Source organism: Phaethon lepturus, unplaced genomic scaffold (genome assembly GCF_000687285.1).
Source record: "Phaethon lepturus isolate BGI_N335 unplaced genomic scaffold, ASM68728v1 scaffold4666, whole genome shotgun sequence".
Classification (NCBI taxonomy): Eukaryota; Metazoa; Chordata; class Aves; order Phaethontiformes; family Phaethontidae; genus Phaethon; species Phaethon lepturus.
Window position 1 is genome coordinate 82,828 of NW_010548173.1, and position 19,550 is coordinate 102,377.

The 19,550-nt window shown below is 36.9% G+C and overlaps 1 protein-coding gene across 1 annotated transcript in view; it reads right to left on the bottom strand.

Moving 5' to 3' along the window:
* The window catches only part of KAL1 (Kallmann syndrome 1 sequence), a gene marked incomplete at its 5' end in the record, with an annotated part of 60,582 nt that overhangs the window by 17,073 nt on the left and 23,959 nt on the right, over positions 1 to 19,550 (bottom strand). Inside the window, 3 exon segments of the mRNA XM_010289874.1 lie at positions 10,048 to 10,200; positions 14,921 to 15,068; positions 17,768 to 17,970. Of these exon segments, the coding sequence (XP_010288176.1) occupies positions 10,048 to 10,200; positions 14,921 to 15,068; positions 17,768 to 17,970 (504 nt within the window).

The window sequence follows — 19,550 nt, forward strand, 5'->3', positions numbered from 1 at the left end:
ATGAAGTTAATGGCATTAACATGCAGTTTCTAAATCTCAGTTTAAGACTACTAAGTCTATGAGAAAAAGAATAGAGCAAAACCAGGTCAAATATTTATAAAATCATGTGTGTACAGACAGGGTGAATAGAGCTTGACTGTTTCCTGTGTATCCAGTGTAAGAATTAGTATTCAAATGAAGCTGGAAGAAGTGGATTCAAAACAAATTTAAAAAGTGGTTCTTCATAGAACAAGTACTTAAAACTCTGGAAACCCCATAACCCAGGAAGTTTCAGATGCCCCAAATTTATGTGACCCTGAAGGATATTATCATGGAAGAGAAATGCATCAAAAGTGAATAAATACAATGAAATCACATCGGGCTCAGGAAATGCCACAAACTAGAACTTGTCTGAAGCTCGGACAATAATCTGCAGAAGCATCATTACATGTTTGCCCTATTCTTATTTTCCTTTGGATTTGCTCTTGGCCACTGACAAGAATGGAATACCTGGTGGGATGAGCCTTTGGTCTAGACTACTATGGATACTGTTACATTCAGTTTATGGACACAGGAGTAAAAGCAACTGGTGTTTAAGAACTCATTATTCATCAGCTGCATACATGTGACAACTTTAAATTTAGATTATAACATCAGTGTCAGATACCTGGTTTTGGTGTCTTTCTCTCCAACACCAGCTACTCATTCAAACAGTCCAGTTCCCTTCCCTGTCTGTAGTGTTCATGCAACTGGTTTTATGGCCTATAAATTAGGCTAATTAAACAATACAGGTTTACTATTTTAGCTATTAATAATTTAATATAAATTTTATATTATATTAACTATTAAAATTATAATAAATTGTATTATTATAAATGTTAATTTAATATATAAGCTAAATATTTTACCTCAGAACTTAGGCATGCTAAAAGAGCACTCATGAGCAGTTATTGCCCCCATCTTGCTAAACTGCAGTACGTCCGTATCTTTTTACTCACAGTAGGAATAGTAGGATTGCTCTAGGTATGATAGTGTAAGATATATGACAAAGCTTTGACTGAATGTGACCCACTGATACAGTTTGGGGAAAGGAGGAGAGGAATTGGATGGTAAAAACCTTGCCATTTTATACCTCAGTTATTCAGACTGCCTAACAACAAGCATTGCCATTGACAATCATTGTGCCTATATATATATATACACATACATATACATTTCTGTATTTGTTGTTAAAATAATTGACTATGTAGGATGGGGCAATACTCAAGAAATAAGAAGAAATGTAGAAAACTGTGTACTGGGTAGACAGATATTACTTAAGGAACATAAAGCTGCTGTGTTTGAAAACATATTTTTTTTCCTGAAGAATTAAAAATCAGGTAAAAGTTTATTAGTCGTCCAGTTAATTTTTTCAATGCCTTGATGTCAGTTGTCTTGATAAATGATTTCACAATGCAATATTGAATGTTTATCTGCAGTCTGACTGCAGGTGCTCATCCCACATAATGAAGGTCTATCTTTGGACTGCACTCCTGGACCATGTAATTTGCAATTACATTTCTATTTGATCTTTTAATGTAAGTTCAAAAGAAATCAAGCTTAAATTTGTATTCAATTATTAAGTTTAAGAACAAAAAGAAGACTTATTTTAAATGCATAAATTAAGTAAAATTAAATAGACTTTCACAATTATTAAAGGTGTTCTGGAGTATGATTCAGGACATACCGAGGGCTTGTGAACAGCATACAGTATGTAAATTTTAAAATGAAGCAATAAACCATACGAAGTGTTAGAGCAAGTCTGATGAATATTCTGGAGCAAACCAGTCCAGTACAGCCACAATCTGCCTTCAGCAGACATCGGTGGGTGCCTGCAAAGCAAAATCAGTCTTCTGTGTTGTTTTAAAATAAAGCAATAAGTGGATAAACCATACGAAGTGTTAGAACAAGTCTGATGAATATTCTGGACCAAACCAGTCCAGTACAGCCACAATCTGCCTTCAGCAGACATCGGTGGGTGCCTGCAAAGCAAAATCAGTCTTCTGTGTTGTCTGAGCTCTGGGACCACAGTGAGTAGTTCTGATTTGGCTTCTGATATTCGATTTCCCGGCAGACTTTGAATCAGTTCCAACTATATTCCTGGGACTAACTGTTGGACAGACTTGCCCCTAGGTCTCTCATACCAAGAGCTTTAACCACCTACCCTGGGAGGTACAGAAGTTTGGAAGTGAGTGAAAGGCATTCAGTAATGTTTTTCTGTTGTTCCTGCAGACACATGAAGAAATGCAGTAAACTATGCCCTTTAGAAGTCTCCCCAGTATGGTCCCATTTGCAGGGGAAATGCCACTGAGGTTGCCCCTGTTGTAAATGTGATTTTCAAACTTTACTTTTTGTCCCACTAAGCAGTTGCATACTATATGAGAAGTTGCACACTATCTGCTCTACTAAATTGTATTGTTTGTTGACATTTTTTTAAGACTCTTGCCAATACCATTTTAAGTATTGTTAGCACATCATATTCGGACATAAACCAAGTAGTCCAGGTCCTGTACTCAGTTTATAAAGTAGAACTGGAGGTGGTCAGATGCTCCCCTTTTCAGTCTCTCCAGGTAGCAAAAAGGCAAAAAGATTTTAAAAAACAGCAGTGGGATAACAAAAATTTGATTCCTGGAGCTACATTAGGCCTATGTATGACAAAGTCAGGGATGAGTAGGAATCACACAGAGGATACTTCTGACAGGATAGTCTTTTAACTCTGGACTAATTTCCCACAAGAGTTAAAGCTGACAGCATGACCTACCTCCCCAGGCAGGATGCTGGGGAAGCCTAAAGGACACAGGCGTCCGAGTCAACTGGAGCACATGTGGAAAAGCAAAATTATGCAATGCCTGTGGGCAAATTTCTAAAGAGTTCTCTAGCGGAAGATTCCTGTGCTTGGGGCCAGCTTTCCTAATTAAACCCCCAAATATAAATGCACCTTATGTGTAGCCACACAATCAGCCTCTGCTGAGCCGATGTCTCCATATTCGCAGAGAAGTATGAAGGAAATATATTGGTGTATACTTCACTATAATTAACAGCAACCTCTTCTTGCTGAAAGAACCATCTGGACCACAGCAATACCTTCAAGTACAAATATTTTACTGCTTAAGTATCTATAATTATAAAATGGCCAGCTGCTCAAACACTGATCTTCCTAGTGCAACAGCTAGTAACAAACTAATAATTCCTTACTGTTAAGCAGCTACTGCTGAATTCTTTACAATAACAGCAAGAAACTCCAACTAGCATTGAAGGGTTTCATTAGCTTCAATGGCACTAGTTCCATGAGAAAGGACCATAGGATAACACGGGGAAAGCTTTCAATTATTTTAAAACTTGCCATATGAAATACCTTATTGCAAACAAAGAGTCAGCACATACAGTCACTTCATTTATCTCGCTGAGCTAAGTGAAAGTTAATTTTGTTTTCCTAAGATCTGGTTTTAAAAGCATTCATGGCAGCTTTCTGTTTGCTTTGCCTTGCCTTGCATTTTATTCTTCCCTGTAATTTAATTCATTATTCTTGTTTGGTTGATTTATCAGACAATGGAGGATTCTTTGCCTTTCCCTGCCTTAAGTGTTCTTTTTTTTTTTTTTTCTGCTTTAGCATTTACCAGAAACACAAAGAAAGAAGCCTGAAGCCAAGTCTTAATGTATTTTAAATATTTGTCTTTTTAAGCAAAACCAAGGGCCAGATATATTGATTTTAAATATATAGAAGTACTTTAAATGTTTAATTTAAAAAGAGGATGTAAATGCTCATATACTTTGTTCAAAGAAAAGTAAAGGAAACTAAAGTTTTACCTGAGCAAGGAGAGTTACATTATACTCAAATTACAGGCACTAAGAAAACAGTCGCAAAGGCAGAATAGTGGGTTAGAAAATATTATTGTGACATGTTGCTTTGGAAAGAAATCATCATACTAAATTGCATTTTAATATTTTCATGTATTACAATCACTGCAGCAAGTGATGAGGACTGATGCAGCGAGGTCATAAGGGATAATCTTTTTTTCCTTCTGTTTATGGGAAATACCTTATTTTCATACCCTGAAGATACACAAATTTGCAGCAACTTAAAGGCTTTTCGGTTGAAGTCCAAAACCTCGGCTCTCTAGTTGCCAAACCACCGAGGAAGAGAGGAAACACTAGGATCTTTTTATTTTCACACTTTCAGTCTTGATTACTGCACAAGATACCGAGGATCTTAATTATTCTAAGTAGCTAATCCTTTTAAGTTGGGGGTTCAGAGTCACAGAGTAACATTCTTGGTAATAGGTGGTACTCTGCGACTTCAGTACCAAGGAGTTAAAAGTGATTTAAGTTGATGCCATTATTTGACATAAATAGTACATAATTTCTAATTTCACACAGTCGAGATGGCCAAAAAATCTGGCCACAAGCAAGTTCTTTTCATTTACAGAAGTGGGATTCATGCTGTTTCAGGAATGTACTGCGTTTCTCTAATCCCAGGCCTAAGTCAGAGGCAGCAAGTGAAAGACATTTTTTTCTCTCAGAAAGAACCTATTGTATTCATATAATTACAATATGCTTTTGTGATGACTCTGTCTAGCGAAGTTATGTGCATTTGCTAAGCACCTTGTACTGCTTGAAGTGTGGAGTTGTTTTTGCTACATGCTGAAGTAAAGTTACTACTGCCACCGTACCGAAGCATTCAAACTGAAAGGTTATTTCAGAAAGAGATTTATTTTAATGTAAAGTCCAGATCCTACATTCCATTCATGCCTCATACTTACTGAAGCTAATGTGACTTAAGGAGTGGCACTTGAAGAAAAGGCCTAAATAAGTCGTTCCTCCTCCCAAAGTGGCACATTATGATGCATATACATGGAAATAGGATCTTCCATCCACTTCCTCAGACTTTAACTCAAATGCTGTGTTCAGTTTCTGAGTGCTGATAAGCAATCACTTCTTTACGGTCTAATAAAGCCATATCAGTAACAGTTTGCAACACCCCCTCTACTGCAGTCGTTGCACAGGATAGAGGTCTGAATTCTGGAATTCTGTCCAGAGGGATGACACAAAACCAAGAGCTTCAGCCCTGATGTCATCGTTGTGGTCTTTCACTGGCTTCCTAGAGGCACAGCTGCAAATGGCACCGAGGAATACATCCTCTTCATAGTAACGGAAGAACTGTCTTTGAATGTCAAGAGACATCCCTGTACATTCTGGAAATCCTAAGGTACATTGCAATAAACTGCTGATATTCATAAAGGACAAATTCCCCGTCATTCGGAAAATAATAACAATAGTAACAACATTTGTTATAGGTCTTACAGATAGGATTGAACAACTTGATTTAACTTCAGAATTCTACTTTGAGCAGATGGTTGGACCAGCTGACCTCCAGAGGTCCCTTCCAACTCATTTAAATTATTCTATGATTCTGTTCTATTTTGTCTTTTTCAGAGACAGTAAGATGGTTAAAATTCAAAAGCAAAAAAAAATTCTCAGATAACAAAGGGACCAATGAAAGTAAAGTAAAAATCTAAAACAACCGTAGGAACAGGTTTGTGTTTCCTAAGTGGCCTAAGACAGCAAGAAATCCACACAAATCTGTCTTTCTGTTTGTTTCTGTAATCTGTGGTGTGCTGTGATGCTATGGTGTTGGAAGGCAGGACAGAACTCTTCCATAGAGCCATCTTGGTTTTGGACAGCATTAAAAAGGAAAGAAAATAATCTCAGGTCTAAGTAGAATGGTAAGGTCACTGAATTCAGGAATATAACAAAAATTTCTGGGCGGCTACTATATAGAAAATGAGTAACATTCTTACAAAGTGAAAAATTGTTTAGTAGTTAAAGTTTTCAGTACAGCTAGAAGACAGTCTATATCAACACATCATACTTGTTTAAACGCCTTCATCTCAAATGAATCCAAAATCTACCATATTGATTTCATCACCACTGCAACCATGTCTTATTAGGACCACGAAGTCCATCACAGAAAATAGAAAAAACTTGAAAATCAAACCAGGCAAAGCAAAGATTGTTAAAACCAATTGAAATTTTGCTGAATTTACTAATGTCCAACATATTCAAGCTTGAGATTTACATTTCTTGAATTATTTTTTCTGTCACAGAAACTCTTACCATTATCAATATACTTATTTCATATGGTTTCACGATAATTTCTTAATTCATATTTGTTTTAAAGTCACAAATCCTAATTTAGCACTGTAGAATGGCTGTATTCCTGTACCAATAAAAAGTGTTGTTTTTAATAGCAAAACTACAAAATAATGAGAACATTAAAGCAATCAGCAGGGACTCCTGTTTTCACTCCCCACGTAGAAGACAAAAAGGTCAGTCCCCTGCCAGGAAGGATTTAAACTCTGATTGCCTATCTGCAATGAAAATAGCCTCGATGCTAGGCCATAGAGTAGGCTGAGGTAAATTCTCTCCCCGTATTTTCCTATTTTAGTTGCTGCACTCTTATACCTCCTACAACTCCCTAAACACCACTCGAGACAGTGCAGTTCGTAAAGGGGAAAGACATGTGGGTACAGTTCCCAACGCAGCTGGCTCCCGCAACTGCTGTCTTTCACAGAGAGAAGACGCAGCCAATGTGCTTCCCCTGCTGCGTTCCTTGCCTGGTGAAAAAGACTTGCTCTGCAGTAAATTGCCACTAGTAAATCTACAGTCAGTACCTCACCCATGTACTACATAACCTCCAAACTCCTGGAAGAGCTTATGGAAGCTGCTAGCTTCTCAGGAGCAGGTAACTGGCTACATTTCAGTTCCACATGAGGCAACGGCTCCCGACGAGTTACTGCGTACGCCGTCATTCAGAACGCAGCTATTTTCTTTTTAAAAAACAGAAAAAATAAAAAAGTAAGTGTGACAAACTGCCATATTCTGTCCCTCTTCACAACCCTTTGCTATCACTGTTCGTTGTGTGAGCAAAATGAAGGCAACTTCCCCTGCATGGCTGGGACACATACCTACACACCCTAGTGCATGCGACAGAGCTTGCTCCCACCACATGTCCAAAATGGACATCTGGTGTCCCTCTTACATAGCTGGATGTGCACCGGTTCACACAGGGTGAGTCAGCTGTACAGTCAGCAAGTCAGGAACTCAACAGGTCCATCCCTGGCACAAGGTGACAGTATGTAAATCCATGCCATTTCTAACAGATCTGTGCCATATCTGTCTTTGAAGATCTCCAGTTGAGGAGGTTACACCATTTCCAAACACTGTTATTTCCAAGCTACAAAACATGTCCTGACTTCATTTAATCTTAATTACCTCTTGTCTCAGCCACTATGAGAATGATGACTACCCTACTTCTTTTTATAGGCATTTATAACTTTTACTACAAATAATACTTCCAGGTATGCAACACAGTGTGGGATTCAGCTCCACATTTAGATGTCAACATGTAAGTAACTACGGTGTAACATCTACTTATAAGCTCAATATCCAAGTTACCATGATAATTAGTGGACATCTAGTTCAAGACATCTACTTTGGAAAAAGATTAATATTGCTGTACTGGTCATGATTTTTCCTCCATTAACTTCAACAATCACTTTGGGAAACTACTTGGAAGGTGAATTTCACCAGGGGTGCTGGCATTTTGTTCATAAAACACATAATCTTTCTTCTGGAAACAGGCTGGCGGGAAAAGGGCTGCAGCCGGATCAGCTGTTCTATTGGGCTGAATCTTGCCTGTAGATTGAGTTGCACAACCTGGCCTTACACCTGTGGGAGACATCATAGTCTCCTCATCCTTGAATATTGTCCCTCAGTTTTTTCAGTTCAAACTGCTCAGAACTGAACCTCAGCTCACAGAGAGACGTTAGGCATCTCTAAGCCTTCTACAAATGAGTTGTCTAGGCTCCCTTCTGTACTCAGTAAGGAAGAGAGGCACATCCAGAGAATGATTCAGCTGCTGTGTGGGACAAATTGCTTTAGAAGTCACCTGTTTTTCTTTTTGGACTATAAAAGGAGCTTGGACAACGATTTGATGTCTCACTTCCAGAAGACTAAAGCTTAAGGTGATCAGTCCCAAGTTCAGAATATGTAAATCTCACTTTGGATAACCAAAGGCATGTTATTAGGTAAACTTAGTATTTACAATTCAAAATGCCTCAACTTTTATTTAAAATTTAAATTATTACAGCTTTCCATGAAGTTAGGCAAAAATTAAATACAATGAGGAAAACTAGAAAAAAGAAAACTAGCATAGCCAAGATATGGACAAACATTTAAAATATGTATGTAGCCAGGCTGAGCCAAAGCTTGCAGATTTTATGGAGGAATAAGCATTTGTTTTGAAAGTATTTGATATAGCAGGGCTAGAAAGGCAACTATTCAAGCAGGAACGCACTTTACACAAAGCAAAAGATACCCCTCAAAATCCACTCCATCCAGTGTGAAAAATTCTTATGTCATATAGCATAATGGAATGGTTATATAGCCTTTCCTCATTCAGGGTGATGCTGCATACACCTCAACCCAAAAGAACTTAAATATTTCTAAAATTCTTTGAAAAATTCCAGAAGCAAAGGTGATTATCTGTTTTGTAGCCCTTTATATCAAACACAAAAACTGAATGGATTTTATACATGTGCTACTGCTACACATGTAGACTGCTCTAAGTTAAAACACTAACAGTGTTAGCACATTTTCAAATAACAGCATATGAACTTGTTATGGCTAAGCTGGAGCAACGTGTAACAATCTATATGCTCTCAGAGGGCAAGAAAGGAAATCCCTTTGATTCTGAGTAGACACTTAAAATGTATGGCATTTTCACAGAATCACAGAGTCACAGAATCACTAAGGTTGGAAAGGACCTTCAAGATCATCAAGTCCAACTGTTAACCCAATGCCACCATGTCCCCTAAACCATGTCCCAGAGTGCCACATCCACATGTTTTTTGAACACGTCCAGTGATGGTGACTCCACCACCTCCCTGGGCAGCCTGTTCCAATGCCTGACCACCCTCTTGGTGAAGAAATTGTTCCTAATATCCAATCTAAACCTCCCCTGGTGCAACCTGAGGCCATTTAGTTATTTGGGAGAAGAGACCAACACCCATATCGCCACAACCCCCTTTCAGGGAGTTGTAGAGGGCGAGAAGGTCTCCCCTCAGCCTCCTCTTCTCCAGACTGAACAACCCCAGTTCCCTCAGCCGCTCCTCATAAGGCTTGTGCTCCAGACCCCTCACCAGCTTCGTTGCCCTTCTCTGGACACACTCCAGCACCTCAACGTCCTTCTTGTAGTGAGGGGCCCAAAACTGAACACAGGATTCAAGGTGTGGTATTTTCCTTTAGACTGGAAGACTTAAACATAAAATTGTTGTCAGATTTTTCTGAAAAACAGAAGGGTGTATGCAGCCTAGCAGAAAACCAACTTAAAGATTTTTCCAGTGGTTGTGGCCAGCTGTTCATCCTGTTCTAATTCAAGGTGACTGATAAAGTTTGGCATAAAGCCTACTGTGCCCTTAACATGAGCCAGTATAACTCCAAATTTTGTGGTTCAAACTACAGTTTAGTTTTTGTGACACCAATGCATGATTTCCATATACATTCATTTCCTGACTCATTTCTCAACTGACAAAGTCCAACAAGCGATACTGCAGTGGCATCAGCAGAAAATCTGCCCATGAACAGGGAGACAACATCCATAGCCACAGAAGCTCTGCTGACATAGTGCCAAATTCTGCTTCCCTATTTGAAATTTTACTGCAGCAATTTCCAACAAACTAAAAATTATCTCAGCTCTGGGAAGATTCAGTATCCCAACAGGACTGACTGTAATTTTTGGATAGTTGATTCACATCATTTCCCTATGCCAGATATTTACACATCCATAACACAATGCGAAGAGGCAATGTTTCACTCTAACAGGAAGGTGAAGGGAAGGAAGGATGGGTGTAGGATTTAACTTCGAATGACTGTACCAGGCTCATTATATTATATCAAAGTTCTACAGCGCTGAGGCAGCTGAGGAGAGTTCCTCCGTAGAAAAAATAGTAAAATAAAAATTTGACAAACCTGTCTTCTTCCAGTAGACTTTGACCTGAAGTTGATTGTCCTGATAGAAAGGAGTTCCAATTTTAAGAAAACGAGTGGTTTTTCTTCGTTGAAATGTTGGGTAAGGATCTACCAGTCCTTTATGGGGTTTCCCAACAGAAGATGTTTGTTCCTCTGCAATACACAGAACAATCAGAAACTTTATTTAAGTACGGTGCCGTAGAATAATTATGTTAACAGTGCTGAAATTCAGAAAATAATACTATTTTTAATCCAAATTATCTTATTTCAGTATCTTACCTAAATTAAATTAATATAAGAAACAAACTGTCTACAATGGTTGAAAAGCATATAATTTGTTTGAAATTTGGTCAAAACAAAATATATTGGATAGAGAAACAGATAAATATATTTTAATATGAAAATGCTCTGTAAATTTTCAAAAGAATAATACGGAAAGGGAGTGTATTTCTATCCCCAAGAATAAGAAATGTTAACACACTGACTTTTTAAACAGGCGTAGTGTCTAGCAGTAGTTCTGTATAATCATGTATGGTCTTTATATTTGTGCAGTGTCTGAATATGCGCAAGACCCAAGGATGGCATTGAGCATAACCCGCAGAGTGCCACATGTGGTTATTATATCAAAGTAAATATAGTCCTTTGGTATGCTATATAAGAACACTCTGATCAGATTAAAGATCTTTCTTGCCCACTTTCCTGTTTCCAGCAGTGAACAGTGAATGCTTAGGAAAATATTGAAAGAGCAGGATTAACTTTGAGCAATTCCCTTGGTGTTACGTGCCTGGCTCCCAACAAGCAATAGTAACAGGATGTCCTTCATCAAGCATTTCATTTGGCAACAGTTCATCAACATTTAGCAGCGTTGACAGTATGTCTAGCTATTTTCAGTGGAAAAGGCAGCAATGGCGAGTCAAACTGCAATTTTCATTGCACACTTAAATATATTAGTTCTGATTACAAGCACAGTATTTACATCAGATGATTAACAAAAAAGCTGTATTTAATTCAATAATACGCATAAATGAAAAGTAAAGATTCTAATAATTAGGAAGTCACAAATTACTAACTACATACTTGGGAGAAAGAGGAAAAGACTTAGCTTTCAGTAATTACCATGAGTAACATGTAAACCTGAACACTGTGCCCTCCATGTAGCTTCAGCTGAAACCCACTTGCTTTTTAGCCAAATTTTACCTGTCAATCCTTTGCTTAATTTGATACAATTTTACATTTTCTTTGCTTGTTTTAAATTAAAGTAAAACTGCCAAACTCAAGCAAATTCTTTTTCAAGGTAACCATAATGTTTATACTGCCTAAACGGAAATCAAAATGGGATAGAGAAGTACAGACTTAAATCTAGTAGGTATACCTCAACTTGAAGTATTTTAACTTTACTAAATCTCTGCTTTCTTGTTCTCTGTCTGCTCCACCTCCAGAAAAACCAGGACACCAATTTAGAATATTTCTATATAAAGGTCAAGACAGAGAGTCTTGCTGCATTTCCCATAAGTGAAGCATACAAATATAGTGAGGCAACGTATTTCTGAGCATAGGAAAATACAATGCCAGAGGGCCAGGGTCAAAGCTCACAGAGGTCTGTAGGAGTAAATTACTTCAGTGGGTTATGGACTACTCTCTGTTCTAACAACATGAACAGACACCTACAAAACCAGAGCTTAATTCCACAGAGAGCAGAGCAACTGACAGTTTGACTTCAGCAAAATTGGTATGTTGCTTCTGGAACTACTTCCCAAAGGCCATGGAAGTCCCCAAATAAAGAGGGGGTATGAATGTCATGTCCTAAATAATATTTCAGGCACTATTTTTTTTCTTGTTCATATTTCTCCATCTGCTTCTGAGTATTCTCAAAAGCACCTCAAGCAGGACTGGCTCTGTACCTAACTAACTTCAGTGAGATTCAGTAGATGAATTTGCATCTCCTCAAGGAGTAGTTTTTATTTGCTTTTCTATGTAAGCTATAATTTAGCCATTTTTTTTTAAAGTCCAAAAAGGTCCAAAATACTTCTGAGCAGAATGCTCTATCCACTAAAATGTGTGATATCAGTGGTTTAGGCTCAAAGAATCTTGAATCATTTACTTCATGGCTTTAACAGAAAGGATGCTCAGATTTGTTAATACACTTATTATTGAAGTACTCTGCTGAAAACAGGTATGTATTTTAGTTCTCACAGGCACTGATTTGCAGTTGAAAAGAAAATACTGCTTGTTAACTAAATGGATGTTCATAACTTGAATGTAACAGTCAAATACCTGAATTGCATGAGAAAACAAAAATATTGCTCTTAGTATGGTGTTACTCTGGTTTAAAAAAACAATACAACAATTAATGAACCTTTTAGTCCAAAAAAGTTACCATAGTAAAGTGAAATAAAGAACAAGACATTAGGAAGTCTATACTAATTAGACACTAGTAGATAGCAGACTTACTTTCACAGAAACTACTGATGTTTTCTGAAGTAAAACAGTCAAGGACAGGGTAGATTTTCCAAGCAAAATTGTGGAAGGAATTTAAATCTAGCTGTGACGGATAGGAAAGAGGTGCCACTGGAGTGGACAGAAAATGATGAAACCACCAAGGTCGCATGTGGGGTATAGGGTAAATGAACCCCATTTGGAAGAGGATTTGTAAGTAATAAATCAGATGCGATCTGCATCATATTCTGAAAAACACAATGTTTTGGAGAGGGAAAAGTAAAACAAAAATCTTCCTCTCCCAACACAAACTCATTGGTGATATAGACCATGAGGGAAAGACCATTAGTGAGACCATGGAGAGTTGGTGCAGCACTACCAATGAAAGGGTTTCTCAGTTAGTATAGAATGGTACCAAAAATGACACAGTCCAATGTCAGTTGGTCAGCTTCAGTTCAGAGAGGTTTTGTTATATAGAAAGTCTTTACTTACTATCATGTTTAAAGACTACAGTGATCTGATCTAATGTCAGGACTAGCAATAAAGCCTAACAAACATCAGTTGATTCATTATCCCTGCTCCCAAGACTGGAAAGTTTATAAAGCTATTCTCACAGTAAAATGAGAGAACGAAATTCAACAGCTTGCCCAACATCACATTCACTTTGGCTAGTTGTGTATAATGGCATCTAGAATTTCATCCCAGTCACCAGGACACCGCTCAGTCTCAGGTGAAATCCAGGCACCAGCCTTCTCCTGTGAGCTGATGTGAAGTAAACTCAGTTACATGAGTTACACCAAAAAAAAAAAAAAAAGGAGCAAACACAGCAAAAATTCTTAGGGAAATACTCGGTAAAATGAGAACATCTCTCATAAACACCAATGATACTCTTCTAGTTGAGCTCAGTGGCTGAGTGTACTGGAATTAAACACCCAGTTCCCACTGTAGTTTCTTTTCTATTACATATCCTGTGTACATAAAAGAAAGGAAAACTAAATGTGGTAATACAAAGAAGCTTTTGATATCATGCACAATCCTGCAAATTAGGTCACTCCTCTAGTGGATGACAGAAGGCTCAGGTACAATCTAGAACAGCCTGTATGGAAAGGGCAGAACTCTCATATTCACTTACATTGAGCTTCACTGAGGATTTAACCCCAAGTTGCCTTATGTACACACGGTGGAGGTTCAAGCTCATATTCTGGTAAGGATTTCAAGAAAAGATTCAGTATATTGAACAGCTGAAAACTTGGCCCTTTGCTGTCTCTTAACAAAGACCAAAAAGATAGTAAAAATGAGCTTAATATGGGAAAAAGAAGGATCTCTAGGTCTATTTTATCTTCTTGGTACATTAAAACGGGAAGCAACTGTCAGTATGAAGGTCTGTCATGGCTAACAACTACTTTAAAATACTGTATGTATATCCAAACGGAATATGCTTGCAGAAGGGTCCAGCAACAACAGCAATTGATTAGGTAGGGTATGAGTAATTACAGTTATGTTATGAAAATGGCGACAAAGTTTAAAATTTGAGTGTACTTTAAAAAAAAGAATGCAAATGGAGTTAGGTCAGAACAGGATATTTAAAATTATATCCTTTAACATCTTATTATCAGAATTTTGCCGTATTGGTTAAGCAGAGACAGTTGGGGCAGTAACTTGGTATTGTAATTATACAAATAACATTTATTTGTATAATATTATAAATTATAAAAAATTATAAATATAAATAACATTTAACTAAGACTAAGGATGGTTTACTTTCAGATTCAGATATGCTTTTCAACTATGTTACTTAGCATTACTTGGGTTTTCAAGAAGATCTTTACAAAAAATAACCTGACATCTAAAGATCTCAAGATTCTAATTTGAATATGGCTTCTATGTGCACAATAATTTCTTGAGAATTCATTGCTTTTTAGGCATGGTACATTTTACATTCCCTAATAGAAGAGTTGATGTTTTATATCAGTTCATCGTAGGTACATATTTGTGTGGTCCCAGAGTCTGAATTAACGGGCTACTCAAAAGAGTCAGGATTTTGAAAAGCATTGCAAGCTAACGATGTCCAGTTAAGACAAAGACACAGAAATGGTTTTATTCGAGCCACTGACAAACATAGTAAGTTTTTATACCTGTATTGCTTTAAAAAATATTAACACCAGAGTCATGCAAATGCTTCCATTTTTGTTGTATTTGTTTATTTCAGGTGAGTAGGATCTAAGATAAAGAATTAGGCAAAAACTGACACCATTTTTTAGATAAGAAATTTAACATTGAAAGGATACTCAGCTTCACTGAGACAGGTTCACTATGATATGAAGCAAAAAGCTTCAAGAAAATTATTTTTTTAAATTTGAGAAATAGTTATATAAAACATTTGAATTCTAGAGCAAGGAAAGAGAAAGCATTCAGATGTTTGAATACAATTACTCACTATTATTCCTGGTGTCCTGAGTCGTGCTAAAATGCAGAGAAACCTTAGCACTTTTTAGGCGTATTTGACCCCAACGTGTTACTGCCTGCAGTTCTACATTGTAGTTGCTGTTGGGTTGGAGTCCCTCCAGGACCACATAATTTTGGGCCTACAATAGAGGAGAATAAATATACAAAGTATTAATAGCATTACTGAAACACAAGACCTTATTAAAAGCAGGCCTGTTATCTTAGGCACACTACTCTCGTGAAATTAAAAAACTCATGTATAAATTTCAACAGAGTAAAATTTCCTTTATTTTAAAAATATATTTTATTGGACTCTGTTTTTCTGTGTAATTTTTAAAATACTAACCTTCTTGTTGTTTACATAATTTTGGCAATTACCTGGTGAATACAGATACCTGTTGCTTGGGTCAAAACTAAAACTTTTTTTACATATAACAAAATTATTTTAGATAAAGAAATTTAAACTTTTGATTTCCTGATTTCTGTGTTAGCAAAGCAATAGAAAACTTTTTCTAGAGGCATTCAGTCTGAAGAACGCTAAAATCCAACATTCAGTACATTTGTCAGTATTTTCTATTTGTTTCAACTGTTGAAAACAAAAATGAAAACACCCCACATCCAAAAATACCCCCTCATGGGTAAGAACACTTTTCCACTATAGAATGGAAAACAGAAAAGAAAAAATACATTGTCGTGGAAGTGTCTTAAATGGGGAAACACCTGAGTAGGATTATCATTCTCCAGTCAATAATCCATAAATTAAAGAAAGTCCCACAATGTTGCAAAAAAGAGCGAAGGCTTCTCAGTATTCTCATACGTCAAAACGTTTTAAATATATTTATAAAATGCTCTTCTAGCCGATACCTCAGACAGAAGACATTACTCCATGTTTTCATTAGAATACTTCGTGCCTCTGAAGTTTGACAGTCAATCCAGAGTGGAAAAGATAACACACTGCCGTACTTCAGGGATTATGAAAAGCATTTCATATCAATTACCTTTACTTGTTTTGTGCTGAGATATTTATAACATTGACTATAATGCTCAATTAACAATGTTAATATTGTAGTTAAATTATTTGAATGTCTACCTGGAATGATTTCATATGGAAATAGTTATAAAATTATTTGGACTAGACTACCTCAAAAGGTAAAAACTGGATTAAAAAATCCTCAATGATCTGTAAAAAATAAGATTTTTCCACCTTTGATTTATTTTTTTTTAAGTTTCCTGCACTTTCAATTTGTAGACAGAAGAGTTGCTGTAACATTCAAAGGACCATTGATTAGCAATAGCCTCAGGAGTGTCCTGTGGGGGAAGTCTGAATCTTACTGGCATTGCCGTACAGTTTCGTGACACATTGCAGAAGAAAAAGTACAATGGGCCAGGATTAACATGAAAGATATTCTAAGAGCCTGCCTTTTCTCTAAAATATGCATTTCCCTATATTCAAGGTCAGAACTTGGTCCCAATTACAGTAATGATGCATATTGGATCTGTTTTAACATATTTATACGTAGGCAAAACGCCAACACAATACTAAGGACCCACCTCAGTTTTAAAATTCTCTGTGGCTTTAAGGACCAGCCTGCGGAGAGAAAGCTCCCCTGTACCTTTAGGCTGTATCCTCTCCCATGAAGATCTCCAGCTGATGGCAGCTTTCCTGAGAATCTTTTCTACGTAGAACAGTCCAATCCCACTCCTGTCTCAAAGTGTTTTTTTAAAAGTACAAGAAGGAACTAACTTTCTTTTCTATGCATATTAACTTTTTTTTTTCCAAGTATTTAACTGAAGTAGAAACATAAAACCAAGTTATCTCAGTCCCTGAAATTACTCCATATTGCCTACATTTGTGGGAAAATTTCCTTTTCCTGCCTTCCCAGCACAGAGCTGGTGGTGGTGACTCTGCAGCCTCTGGACCCTGATCACCCAACAGCTCCCACGAGAATGCAAGGGTCCAGCATGCTCCCGCGATGGCACCTCTGTTGTGTCCAATCTTCTGTAGATGAACTCAGCACACAGCCTGCAGTGCCTTTATTTCTCTCAGGGTTTGGTGACTGAGGGACAGAGAGAGAACTATAACCCTCGGGCTGTCATTCATCACAGTGCAAGTGGGCAGCCAGAGCCAAAACGTAGTGTTAATGTAGACACGGGACCAAATTCTCACAATGCATTTATTAAGAGCACTGAGAATTAAGTTCAGCCTGTTATCTGTAATTGATTTCTATTTCTATTAACTCCTTTAAAGTAATATGCAATATGCTTAAGGATATCAACGCAACAGAGTTGTCTAGTAAAGCAATATTTGATACATCATTCAAGAAACTCGTATGAACTTGCTGCTACGGAAATATGTCAGAACTCTGGTACAGCAGCTTACTTAGAGTTTTGGGTTTGTTTTTTCCTTGGATCTGTACTGACTATTTAATGGTTATTCTACACAATAGTGTCAGAAGTTGTATTTGCATAGTGAAAGAACAATGTGACAGATGATGTTAGGCTTTTTAAATAAAACAAGCACTGTATCTTTAAGAAGTACTAATAAAATAAGCCTGAATTGAGAGGACAAACAGCACTTAACTCTCTGTTCATCTCTCCTGCAAAATCTTACAGTTTTTACCTGCATTTTAAGGCAGACACCAACGTCCCTCCCTGAGTTCAGTGAAAGATAGAGATTGAGAGATCAAAATTGACTATGGGGTTGGTGATATTAAAAATTAAGATCACTACTTTATCAGCTGCTGAAATCATTGCAATTTATCACGTGTTTTATACTTACACTCTATTCTGTGCCAGAAATAAGCCATATTTCTATCTCATTTACTCTTTTCTTTCTTACCCCATCAGTAATCTTCCTTCTCTTTTTTTTAGCTGGGATTACATATTTGCTATATGTCCAGCTCCAGAAGACTTTGTAGTGGTGCACTGGGATATCAGGCTCTTCTGGAAGGTCCCAAGTAATCATTACATTTACACTCCCATCATTGTTTGCACTGATATTGGCAATTCTGATATTAGATGGAGCTGGTGGAGCAGACGGATCTGGAATTTAAAACAAAAAGATTCTAAAGTAAAGATCATCTTCAATAAGGTAAAGATCATCTTCATCTTATGTATTTACCAGGCACACATGAGCTGGATTTAACACTCTCAATACATTGAAGAAAATTCAGGCAAAAATTTTCCATAAATGATATGGCTTCTTGTAAATCCTCAAAATTCAAGCTCTACTGAAATAAAGATTATGGGTTAGCCTCTAGTTTTGTCATTATTCTGCATTGTTGATAGTTGTCAAATATTATGAAGCTTTATCAGAATGTACTAGACTCTGAGTTTTACTTCTGCCATTCACTACTTTAAATATATAGCGAGTGTAAAACATTTGTGTTCTACAAGCGGCCTTGTACAGTCGTCACAGAATTGTATGGTGGAAACACTAAATATTTTTTCAGTGTTGCCAGACAATTCTCAGATGATAAAATTATGTTTCTACATGTTGAATCTTTTTTCAAAATTCAAATATTGGTATCTACCACCATAGGACACAAGCACTTCCTTAGAATAAATATAATTAAGATGTAATGGTATATTATGATGTCATAGAAGTCTATAAGGTTTTTTTAGAACAAAAATCAATTAGCTACTCCTGTGACTTATTTCCCTGTTCTGGTTTAATTTGTGGTCAGTATCAACTGAGATATTATTCCTTCAGCTGTCTCTGTGCTGACCCTAGAGTCAAGAAGGACACCCGACAGTCAGAAGTTCCAATATCGAACCTTTTGCAATGTTGAATATTAGGTCCTCCTTGTGGACCTCCTGTATAATGTCCTGGCCCTGAGTAATGTGAATCAATGGAAATTTTGCTGCTGAACTTCTGAAAGTCTCATTTGCTATTTACTAACTGCTACTTTTTAATCTTGCTTTTCAACTTCTACATTTTTTTAAGTGCCTGTGGTAGCCAAACATTGGTGACAAAATAAAAGGAAACTGAAAAGCCAAAAATTAAGTAAAAGTAAACACTGTGACTCCAAAAAAATGTAAAAGTATATCAGACAGAATAAAGGAAATTCATAGTAATTAAGGCATGTTATGAACCTGTAGCCAAGAAAAAACAATCTGATAAAAAAAAAAATTTATGTAAATTTTTAGCCAAACGAGCCACCACTTATTTGCCAGAAATAAAACTGGAGGCGTGCAGAGGGGACACCAGGCATTCATTTACTGCATGGTTCACCTGCATCTTTTTATAATGGTAAATGAGCTGTTAAATAAACTCTCCAGGCATACTAAATTCATCCTATAATCCCTATGACAAACAGTCTCACTGAAAAATTCCATCACTTAGGTCATGTAAACCGACACTTTCCGAATTAATAAAGACAGCATTTCCTTTTTAAAGATCAGCAGATTGGAAATAATGGCTTATTCCTGTTATTTAACAGGACTCTTGGTTAAATAACAATGGATGCTCCTGTTTCCTCACACAGGCCATTTTAGTTAAATAGTAATGGATGTCCCTGATTTTCTCACATATATAATTCAATCTAACTTTTGGCTATAAACGTTACAAAGCGTACTTGAGTTTAAGAGTTCTGGAGAGAATTCCTAATTTTTTCTCACTT